This window comes from Cheilinus undulatus, linkage group 5 (assembly GCF_018320785.1).
Source record: "Cheilinus undulatus linkage group 5, ASM1832078v1, whole genome shotgun sequence".
Classification (NCBI taxonomy): domain Eukaryota; kingdom Metazoa; phylum Chordata; class Actinopteri; order Labriformes; family Labridae; genus Cheilinus; species Cheilinus undulatus.
The window spans coordinates 44837031-44849624 of NC_054869.1; the positions used below are offsets into that span (position 1 = coordinate 44837031).

General features: G+C 39.9%; 1 protein-coding gene across 1 annotated transcript in view; it reads left to right on the plus strand.

Annotated features, from left to right (window-relative positions):
* Positions 1-12594, plus strand: part of ank1a (ankyrin 1, erythrocytic a) — a 239117-nt gene that overhangs the window by 38251 nt on the left and 188272 nt on the right. Inside the window, exon 2 of the mRNA XM_041788242.1 lies at positions 7366-7834. Coding sequence (XP_041644176.1) covers positions 7709-7834 — 126 coding nt within the window. The 5' untranslated portion in view covers positions 7366-7708. The remainder of the gene's footprint in view (positions 1-7365; positions 7835-12594) is intronic.

Genomic DNA, 12594 nt, shown 5'->3' on the forward strand with positions numbered 1-12594 from the left:
AGGTCAGTACTGGATGCTTATGATCTTTGGTCCCTCACGCTGCATTGCATTAAAAAAGCATGATTCTGCCCTGGAAATCACTGCTTGGGCCCAGGAACACTTCCAGAAATCATTGTCTGTTTAACACAGTTTGCCATGCCATCCACAAATGCAAGTTAAAGCTGCACCACGCAAAAAAGAAGACATATGTGAACGCAATAAAGAAACGGCACCGTCTTCTCTTGGCCAAAGATCACTTAAAGTGGAAAACTGTTCTGTGGTCAGATGAAATGAATGAATATTCTTAGCCATATAGAGCAACTCTAGTTTTGAGGAGTTGGACCTGGGACAATGCAAAGGTGTTTGCGGAGTTTGTTATAACCAGTTCATTTTATCATGGGAAATTCACACACAAAGCAGTACATAAAATCTTTGTGAACTCTGTAATATCAAAATTATATTATTAAAGATTTTTGCTATAATTAAGCAGCCTTATTTTATGCTAAATGCTCAAATTGCTACTTAGATCCATTTTAGTATTTCTTTTTACTAGTTTCTTGTGTTGTTTACATTCAGATGTTTGATTTTGACTTTCCCAGGTCTTTTGTGTTATAAATGCTGAGGGATATCTAACAAACCTGAGTCCTATAAGCTTTCAGTTACTTTGCTGTTTAGTTATATTCTTGATTTTTTTTTTAGCTTGGCAGACTTAATGCTACTACATCCTAATTAAAATGAAAAAGGTTCTCTAAGGATGCATCAAAGTGAATCCACCGATCAGTTCAATAATAATAATTCAATTTAAAAGTGATAATAATGATAACAATACTTGTAAAATGCATTGACTTGTGCTAGCTTTGAGAATCTGAATATGTGGATTCCTTTCTGTGTAAACCCTCAGATTGTAAATGTGTCAGTGAATGATGAGAAAGATGTCCACTTCTGGGTTTCTCCTGGTTCAGCCACAGACTGTCCAGCTACTATAAGTGGTCCCAGTGGCTGTGTTAAAATCTTCAGTAAAATTGGCCCTCCATTAGCAGGAGAGCACAAGTGTAGCTTAACAGGAGCACTCTAGATGTCTAAGCAAAAACCTCCTCCTTATCAGGGCAGTCAGTCCCACCGGTGATTCATTTAGGCACATTCCCCAGGAGTTCAATATTGTGATGGATCTCTTGCCACGGAGCTGTCAGCCTGTCAGTATTTGTGTTTGTTTGTGTCATAGCAGGGCCACATGAGCAAGTGATTTGTGCAGCAGCAATGCAGACTGAAGGCAATATCATCAGTCCTATTCATTAGTATGCTGCAGTATATGGAGAGAGCTGCTATCAGATCAGGGGAAGCCTTGGCAGGAGAGCAAAACCAAAACAGAGACTACAGTACAGAGATTTGGAGTGGAAGCATCAGCAGATAATGAGTCAAACCTGAAAAGATTCTGCCAGTCTAAATTGTGTTTACGTAATTTTACTATTCAGGGAAAGATAGAAAGCCAAGAAATACACTTATTTAATTTTCCTAAGACCACTTTTCTTTTAATATCATGACTCATGCAACTGATTAATGCAGAAAAGACCTGATGTTTACTGTAAGAATAGAAATGACGAAAAGCATAAGGCAGCAGGGTGAGGAGTGATCCTGCTTGTTGTAGTTCATTGTCCAGTAGGAATTAGGCAAAGTATTGATTAGCAATCTACCCTCCTTCATACATGTAATCGAATCATTAATATGCTGACTCCAAGCACCGGTATTTTTATCTTTTAAGATTTTCGTTCTTGCATCTCCTTTCCTGAACCTGGAAGGCCTCATACAACCGCTTTCCTCCCTCCATGTAATGGAAATGTCACTTTATTGTTTACTAAATACACTTTTGTGTAGTGATGTCTTAAAGAAACACAATTTAAAACAAGAAGTAAGCCACAAAGCTTAGCCTGATCCTTACTCAACCTAAAACCCTTCTTCTCACTCTTAATGGAAGTTTGCAACCACCTTCTGGACTATAGTGTGGGTCTCAACCTGGAAATGCCTATTGGGGGACTTGGCAGGTTTCAGGGCTTTGGTGTTACGGTGCTGAGCTTGGGCTAATGAACTTGCAACCGATGGCAGCCCCCATAAAAAGACACGCCCCGTTACAATTCCAAAAATTTAGATTTACTCTGTTTTTGAAAACTATTGAGGTAATGCAAGAACTTAACAAAAAATATATGTAACATAGGAGTAGTCATTTTTTAAATAATAATACTTTCAATTACAAAGTTCAAGAACTCAGATGTCTATCCCAGTCCATCACATCTTTGTGTGTTTTTGAACAATCACCACTGAATTTCAAAGAGTGCATTTCCGCTAAATGCAAACCTCTTACAGTCATGGCTGTTGGCTTGAGATGCTGACTGGATTCCTTTGTGATTACTATTTTCTGTTGCATTTCTTTGAATCTTTGGCAAGACTGTGTGTCTAATGCTGATGTGCTCAGCAGAGCAGGAAAGGAAGGATCAGCTGTGCCTTTGCTGCCCTTCTTCCGGTTTGTTGACGTGTGAGAGGGTATAGACTGTGGCTGCTGTTGGAACGATTAGCTGGGATGGAGCTACAGCAGAAGTTCTATCAGAACTAGACTAAATTTCTGTTTTTAGAACAAGAGGACCCAATACGGGTGGGGTTAAGTTGTGCTGTGAGCCCATGTACACTCAATGGCTGCTACTGCTGTGGCTATTAGCTCAGATGTAGCTGTAGGAAAGTGGCCGTTTAGTAAGACCGGGACCACGTTTCTTTATTAAAACAAGAGCAAAGAGCCTCATCGAAAGCTTCTCTTGGTGGAGACGATGTCATTGCATGTCTCTCGATAGGTTTTGACATGAGTTTTATCCAGCAGCAAACTTGGACATAAACTATGGCATCACTAGGCTGTTCAGCTCAGGTTACTACTGGAGCTGCAAATGTCTACTACCTCATTTTGCCTCGGACAGAATGTTTTGCAATTATTTTCTCAGAATTTTTTTAGAGTCCTGCCCTTCCCAAACACTTTGTGTAATAGATTTCCCAGATAAATGTGAAATATATTCATGCAATGGACATATTAAAACAGTCAATCTGAAGTGTCAGGTTGGGTCGCTGTGCAAGGCTGCTAGAAAGTGCAGAGGGTTGGAATGGCAGTGGGAAAGAAGGTCACAAGAGCTTTTGTAGTCTTGGACCCCTTGCTGTTTCACCATAGATCTCCAGCAATGAGAATCTGATCAGGCCCTAGTGCTGCTCCCCCACTGCCTAATCCAAACACAACATTGGCAAGTATATCATAAAGAGCTTTGAGTAGTCAGATGACTAGAAAAGCGCTATACAAGCTCAAGCATTTAAAATCATCAGTAATGGATTCTGTAAGAGCAGGAACTTGCATGCTGAGGAAACGCCATCTTAAAATCAAAAATAAGGAAATACTGGAGGTTCAGTTAAAATGTAAAAACAAAGTAACATAAAAGATAAATTACAAAAAAATTAAAACAACAAAAAGTCACTAAAATAAGAATAAAACCACTAAAAATAGCTCAATAAAATTGTATAAACTAAGTCTAAAACACGCTTGGTACATTATGATAAGAGGATGAACTACTAAAAGACAATCCTGACATTACAACTACAGAGAGATAAGTGCTAAAACACTTGAACAAATTAAGTTGATGATCTAAAATTTAGTTAAAGGCCAGACTAAAAAAGGTAGGTCTTGAGTTTCCTTTAAAAACATTTACACGAGGTGTGGCCCTCAGGTCTTCAGGTAAGATATAGAGTGATGCAGTTGTGACGTAATTTGTTGGCAAACCCAGAAGTTAGCGTTGCATGGATTCCCTCTGTGTCGAGCCCGTGGGATTTTTCAGTGGGTTTTTGGATTATTGCTAAAAATAAGCTCTGTGGCTAATAAAAGTTTATGAAACTTACACATTTTGTTCATAAAGATAGTACTCATAAATTGATAATATAAGCATCATATCTGGTTCGTTAATCTAGCTGACAAAAGTAAAAAGCTAATGTCATGCCATATTGAACTATAACACGGTCAACTGAATTTAAAGGGATACCTCTACATTTTGGCAAATTCGCCCATTGCCATAATTCCTATAGTCTTAGTAATAGGTTCATTTCCTTTAGTTGTCAGTGCAAGCTGTTTCTAGATCTGGGGGGGCAGTTAAACCAGCTGCACAGCTAATGCTATGGAGACAGACGGTATTTTTGGCTTTCCCTCATCAAACTCATCAAATACACAATCCAACAATTTCAAAACACTCTCGTGGAAAAGTTGTGACCTGTACATTCACCACGCTATGAAATAATCATGGAACATTACGAGATGGAGATGTTTTAAAGTTAAATGCAAAGCCGGAACTACCAGGCAACTACGGCACTGCCACAGGCGCGAACTGTGTCAGTCCGCTCAGTGGTTTACTCGGAAAGTAGTTCCAAGTATTTGCTTCATTCGTCATGATGTTACATAATTATACCTTATTATTTCATAGCGTGGTGAAAGTGCAGGTCACAACTTGTTAGAGAGCGTTTTGGAGTTGTTGGATTGTGTATTTGATGAGGAAAAGCCAGAATACCGTAAGACTCCATTGAGTTGGCACAGCAGCTCCGAATTCGGCAGCGCCGATCTAAAAATAGCTTGCACGGACAACTGAAGGTAACGAACCTATTACTAAGACTATAGGGATTATGGCAATGGGCAAATTTGCCAAAATGTTGAAGTATCCCGTTAACAACATCACCCAAGGATACAAGTGAACGGCAGGCTCAGTTGCCGCATTTTAGATGATGACGTATAATTTTCCCGACAAACGCTGTAGTCCTTGTTAGCCGTCTTTTAGCAACCGCCTTTATTAAGACAGGAAAAGATACACAATTCAAAGTTGGGGCATGTTTCAGATGTATTTTATGTTGTAAGATAAAAAACTCTCTCAAGCTTGTGTTCATCACAGACCTTATTTCAGGCATTTAACCAAAAACTTGTTCCAAAATCCCATAGACTTTCAGACGAGGGAACAGGAAGTGCTAAAATGCTACCTCACTTCTGCGTTTTCGGACTCATTCCTGCACCACTCTATACTCTCTACAGCGTGGCTAACATTGAAAGCTAGCACCACCAGCCTTCATTCGTCCTGTAGATTTGTATCATGCTTTGATATATGGTCTCTTTTCACTCCAGATATGTGAATTCAACCCTCAAAAGCCTACATACCACTTTATTTCTGTTTATTACCTAAAAAACTCATACTGTGCTTTTCCTTATACATGCTAACCGCTAAGCTACCACTCAGCTTCTCATATTTACGTCCGGTGGAGTGTCGAGGGAAAGCTCAGACAGTAAGGCAACAGCCATTAACTAAAGCTACAGGTTTGTTACCATGTAAAAGAGCATTATAGACTTGCATTTCAAGCCCATGTTTATAAATACGATAAGTAGTAAGTTTAACTGACTTGTAAATCTCGCGCTGGCTAATTTGATAAACAAATTTGTCCATTTAAATACGTGTATCCCTAGGTGTGACCTGCGTGTAACAGCACTTTGAGTGGTCGGATGACTAGAAATCGCTAGTCCCATTAGCTCATTTACCATTCCTCTGATCACTTATTAGTTTTTAAGCCTGTTTCCCTCTAGAACGACTCCAACTCAGGCTTCTACATTGTCATGTAGGCCAAGTTTTGGTTTCCCACATGGGCTAGGCCCAACACCTGACCTGGCCCTACAATCATTAATGAACATTAAAAAAGTTTAAAAAACAAACAAACAAAAAATATTTGAACATAAAATATTCACAAGTGTATAGGCATGAGTTAACTGGTATTTGTGAAATAATAATATATGTATGAATTTTTGACTTGATTTAAAGAACTATGTTTTTAATAATTATATCAATCAACAATATAATTATATTATCATCGTTTGGTCTCTGTCTTTCCAAAATTCTGTGAAACTGACTCTTAATTAGAGTTGAAAAAAAAAACCCTGAACTTAATCTTATTAGAAGCAATTCATTGTTTACATTTAATCAGATATTGTTCGTCTTTTAATGATTTTCTTGCAGCATATTGATTATGACAGAATAACTGTTTTGTAATAATGGTATTACAGTGGACTATATTTTGTGTATTGTATCGTACTGTAACCCTAACCATGTGATTCTCACCTTTTTCTCCATTGTAGTGAGGAAGAATTTAGGATGTAGCTGCAGACTTTAATACAACCATTCACCAGCTGTCCCTCCATGTGTGTGTGTGTGTGTGTGTGTGTGTGTGTGTGTGGGTGTGTGTGTACACACGTGCACTGAAACACGTGTGTCGGCATGGGTGTGGACTTTGTGTGTCTACAGTATCAATGTTAACTGTACGTGTGATGTATAGTGAGCCGGGCAAAGAGAGATGTTAAAGGATATTTTTTGCCTGCGTCAGCAGCATAGCAGGGAGGAGAAGAGGGTGTAGGGGAGAGGGGGGAGGGGGGAGGGGAGGGGAGGGGGGAGAGAGAGAGGCAGTGCAATACCAGTAAACAGGTGCCGACTCTATCAGCACCTCTCTCTCTCTCTATGCACCTCTTTTTCACTGCGCACATATCCAAACATATGTACTTCTTTGGTACTGAAGTAATTTATCCAGTAATACAAGTATTTTTATCAGCCTTTTTTATTTGATTGTTTAAAGATCAGATCAGGAAAGAAAGGCAGGAAAATAGAAGAAGTATTCAGTGATGCAGTGATTAAAGTGATTCCTCTTTATCACACTTAACTATTATTGAGATATTAGTATTTGATAGCTTGTTATTGCTCACAGCCTCACTCGGACATACACAAGCACACTGCACCAACATCCGAGCATGGGTACCAATCCTGTCTGCTGCAGCGCCTAAACAGAAGAGAGGGAGAAGGGAGCAGAGAGGGAGGGAGGAGGGGGGAGTAAGAGGCATGTTTTTTTCCTCATGCATGTTTTAGTTTTTTTATATATCCTCTGGTTTCCTCGTGCGCGTGTGTGTGTATGTGTGTGTGTGTATGTGTGTGAGAGTGATTGCGTGATTGGCTCGGGTGATGACGGGTTCCCTGTGCAGCCTAGCGATCCTCCACAGATGGACTCACAGCAAGACTATGAGATGCTGAGAAATTAAATACAGGAAAAGGAAACAAAATCAATGCAATGTGAGGAGGGAGCGCTGACTTTGATTTAAAGCTGCTCAGGCTATTCCTCAACTGACTGTCAGTTCATCCCTCTTTAATCTTTGTTGATGGGGAGGGGAAGCAGGGTTTGAAGCAGTTGTACAGAATGCTAAAGCAGTGAATGAAAGAGAGATGTACTGAGGGAAATCAAGTTAAAAGAAGGAAAAACCTGGTTATCCTCTGATATTTACCTTCTTTTTCTCCTGCACAGAGAATGGGGGACCAAAGAGGAAAGCATCAGAAGAATTGAACAAGGGAAGTGTACGTGAGCGATAGAGAGAGGGAGAGTGTGAGCATAGGAGAGAGAGAGAGAGTGAAAGAGAGCTGCGCTGCAGTAGCATCCCACAGCAGACGGTGAGGACTGCTGGTGTGTGTGTGACTGCACTGCTGAAGAGGAGGCGGAGGCAGAGAGTGAGCACGCTCGCAGACTCCGCAGGGCCATACAGGAACACACAGCAGCAGCAGCAGCGGCAGCGCTAGTGTTGGCCGGCACCAGGTAAACCACCGGAGGATCTGGACACGCCAACACTGCCGAGACCCCCTCATCCACCGCCATGGCACAAGCGGCCAAACATCTCCGCAAGAACAAGGATTTAGAAGCCCAGGCAGAGCAGGAGCGCAAAGAGAAGGAGGACGAGAGAGCCAAAAAGAGGAGTCGCTCACGGGATAAAAAGCGCAAGGTACTGGGACTTATCACAGGTGGGGTGATGGAGGGTAGGAAGGAGGGTGGGGAGGGAGGGATGGCTAGAGAGGGGGGCAGGAAGGTTGAGATGCCCCCCACCCCCCTTCTTTTCAGTCATGCTAAGCTGTGGTCAGCGGTGCCGGGGCACACATGGAAACTCAGTCATGAGTGTGTTTCTACTGTGTGTACACACAGTCTCCCTGGCACACATGTATGCCATGTGCATACAGACACGGGAAACTAGGTATGCACGATATTGGATGTTTGACGATATCGGACGCGCCGATACTTCCAGCCTAATTGTAGCCGATACTGATGCCACACACAGTTTTATACTTGCAAAGATCAGAGTCTCTCCTGGGCAAGAGTTTACTGTTTTCTCTTATTGTGGCAGTCTGTTTTCAAACATTTGATTCTACATTAATAAATGATAGATAGATAAATGATCATATACTCTATTTAGAGTTGCTTATACTCTATGGAGACTTAAAAGTAAGTGGGTATACTCTGTATGCCTGCATTTACCATGCACTACACTACATAATAAACTGAGAGTAATTTCTTCAGATAAAGATTAAGATTCATCTGCTGTTTTGAGGGCTACTGGCAGCCCTTTAAACATGCTTCAAAGTTTAAGGAATGAGAATGAATGATAGACTTATTGTTTCAGCTTAGCTCTAATTATTACATCCATACATTCTGCTGATATGCATGGCTGATGTATCAGGCGTTCATACCTGCAGAATTTTTTGCATCTGCCGATACCGACTTAACTTCATAAGCTGTTAACCTGCGATACCAGCATTATGCCAGTAATATCGTGCATCCCTAGGGGAAATGGTACAACACACTGCATGCTCTCCTACTCCTCTCTACTGCTTTCTACCTGCTTTATTGGCAGTCCTGTCTGAGCCGTCTGATAAGGCAGTGTTGTACTCTACTTCTCACAGTGTCTCTGTCCTCCTCACATCTCTGTCTCGTCCCCTCTCTCTGTCTCCTCTCTCTTTGTTTTCACACTGCGGTATGGTGGCAGTGAGCGCAATTTCACTACCCCACTAATAATCCACAACAACAACGGCGATGATGGTGATGAGCTTGCCAGTTTTCAGCAACAGCCCTTTCCTCTCAGCTTTTTTTTTTCCCTGTATGGCATTGTGGTGACCACAGAGCAAAACCTGCAGGCTCGTGTCTGCCTGAGAAGTCCCAGGCAGAGCTGGCAGGGCTCGTTGTAAACAGTAAATCTCTGCTCCGCTAGTCAACGACTGCAGGGACATATTATCAAGCTGCCAGGTCTACTTTATTCCTCTGGCTCTTGTAGGATTTTACTCAAACTTATTAATGGAAATGAGTCATCTGTAGATTGTGCTGCTCTGTAGTGGTGGCAAATTGGTTCTTAGCGAATGAGTCCAGCCGCCCTGTGAGCCTGCACCGTGCCAGGCTGGCTGTAAACCAATCTGATGCTGATGCAGTAGAGACAGTGTTATAGACAGAAACACAGTACGGCTTCTACCTTCCCAGAGAGGGGAGGCAGGGCTGAAAGGCTGCGATAGGAACTACATTTTTCATTTTGATTATTTTGTGCAAACAGGACAACAAGAGGTGGGAAGGCATCTTGAGCGGAATCACTGGGGATGAGAACAAAAATGAAGAAGTGAAAGGGGGTATGACTCAGATCTGATGGGGGTTGTTGTCTCTCAGAGAAGGTTTTGCATGTCAGCTCTTTTCTTTCGGAGAGTCGGACCGAAAGCTTTCATCACAGAAACACACAAACACCACCACTCTGCAATAACTGACATTAGCCAATACCTGTGCCGAGATGCTTCTGTGTGATCAGTGTGTGTGTGTGTACATTAGACATGCGCACGTGCAGGATGTGCATGTGTGGCGAGATGAGATCCCAGGGAAAACCTGCAGCTCTAACAGTATGGATGTGGAAGGGATGGGATTTCTGGTGAGGGTACTAATGCAGCCCAACTTTGACTGAAAGTGTATGGTTTCAGAGGATCCCATATCACTTACATAACCATGCAGCTTAAGTCTTTCAAATAAGCTTCTCGTCTCCCCTCCAGCTCCCCCTCCCTACCTCTCTTCCTTTTTTAACACCGGCTTAAAAGCCATTCCTGGTTTCTGGAGCAGATGTTAATACTGGGGGAATTCTGTTTCTTTATCTCTCTTTCCAGTGCCTTCTTTGTTTCCTCTCAGATGCCTGCAGCTATTTGGGCAAATTCCACAGTAATTAATAACTTGATGAACCTGCACCTTCCAATTTTGCATGCGGGTTTACAAAACAGCAATTTTGTTTATTTATTTACTTGCTTCTCTTCATTTGTTTTCCAGCAGTTACGTCATCAGTCTTGTGTTTAGACCTGTGCCTGAGGAGTGTCTCTATCCTTGCACGGCAAGGAATGTTAACTCTTTAACGTGTGACAACCACAATTTTATCTATCACCCAAATCAAATACTCATCACACATCGCCCTAATACATCACAACTGTCTTTCTGTGTTAGTGACCAGAAAACCAGGTTCTCTTATGTAATTTTGCATCTTTACTGGAGGCTTAAGGCCACTGTGGATCATGCACAATTGAGTCGTAATAAGAATTAATCATAGCTAAGGTTGAACTTTCTGGTGCACAGGCCACAGAGCAACACAAGCTCAACCACTATGGTTGAAAACAATTACAGTTACAATTACAGTTACTACAAATACAAGCTCTTCATTAGAATTAGCTTGGGTTTGTTTAAAACTGCTTTGGACTAGTAGAATTTGAGATCCAAAGGAACAAAATATTGTCACAGATATGTTTTTGTTTAATTTGACCAATCTCAGTAAGCATTTTTTAAAATCCCGTACCAGTTAGAGTGCTGCTTCTCATCTTCAGCTATCTATGAAGAAGCTAACAGTTGAAAAATGTCTTCATTAGCTTGTTATTAATCCTGAAAAGGGCTAGAAAAAGTATGCAAAATATGAAAAAAACATCATGATCAGGTGATATACAAAGCTTTAACGCTTTATCTGCAGACAGTGCAACATAATAAAAGTGATATTGGGTAATGAGATCAACAGCTACAGGATAAGGTTGTTTAATGATATATTAGTGGTAGCAATATAAAATCTCCACTTACAAAGAAAGCAAGAGTGAAAATACAGTTGTCAAACATTTCTGTGGTATGCAATCTATAACAGATATCGACATGAAATAGCTGCATTCTCATCCTTAAAGTTATCTCAGCTTTCAAAACAGTGACACCAATGCTGCACAATTAATCTAGTTCAATCATGATGTCAGGCTGTGCAATTATCTAATCACAGAAAAGGTTGCAGTTATTTTTGTTTTAAGTAGTACTTGTAGAGTTTAAAGATGGCTACAGAAAGGCCTTTAAGTTTACAGTAGTGCCCCAAAAAGGAAAAACTTTTATCTTTGGAAAATATGAAGTTATTTATAAAACAGTACTGTAAAAATTCAAGTTTTGTATTTTTTATGCTACCTAATATTTGTGAGTTGTGTTGAGAAATACACACTTCAAAACTCTTCTCTGCATTTTCCTTGATAATCAAGCAAGTAGGCTCATGATACCATTTTCTGTTATATCTAAAGCTGTCAAACCACTGACATTTTTAATGACAGTTAACCTTCAGTTCTCTATAGTTAATCGTGGTTAATCACATCCATTCTACTATTTTGCATTCAAAACTGTTTTTTTAGTCATTTGGGGGTTTTCTACTGTTTTAAACTAGAAGTTATTAATTTTCTGTTTATTTGTTGTCATTTTTTTTGTTTGTTTTTATGTATACTTTGCCATTTATACGTGACGGGGTTAAACCCAAACCGAAACCATGATCATGATTAACATGAACAACAACAACAAACAAATAAAACACAAAAAAAAAGCCATTACTGGTAATACATTTCATGACAACACCACATACAGGGAGAACACAGAGTGTATGTACTATCAACTACTTAAATAATAATTTCATCATCAAAAGTTCCAAATTATCCTGTAGGGTTGACACAAGTGTTAGAACAAGAAAAACACTGCATTTCTTATAATTGATCTGATTTTAATTTAATATTTGTTATTGTGAGATGCACTTCCACGCCTGATTCCAAATGTTTTCAATCTTTAACTTGGTTATTTAACAAATCTGCTATTTGCTCCATATCTAGAAGGTTAAACTCAAGAACCCATGCTTCTTTTGAGAAACACTGTCGTTTTTTTTTATTTTCCAGCTGAACAAAATCCTTCTTTTGGCAGCCAAATAGGCTTAACCAACAGTTTTTCTGTCTTGCCATGTTTTTAGCCGTACAGCCCTGTGTCCCATGGCTGGACACAGAGCAATATTTACATAAATTATTACTGAGGTTAATTATTACTGAGGTTAACTGGAGTTATTTTGAATTCAGTTCTATAAAAACCTCTGGTTTTGTACTTTTTTACTTAATATTTGTATGTTTTTAGTTGAGAAATGCACTCTCAAAACTATCATAATTCTCCGCATTCCCCTTGATAATCAACAAGTAGACTCATGATACCATTTATTTATAATACTGTATCTATAGGGCTGTCAAAAAAATAGATTTTTTATGGGAATTAATTTCTATATTTTTGTAGTTAATCACATCATTTTTACTGCATTTTAAATCCCACTATTTTGCATTTGAAACAGTTTATGTGCCATTTTGGATTTTTCCTGTCTTAAACTAAAGGTAATTAACTTCCTGTATATATACAGAACGGCTTTTATAGGTGGAT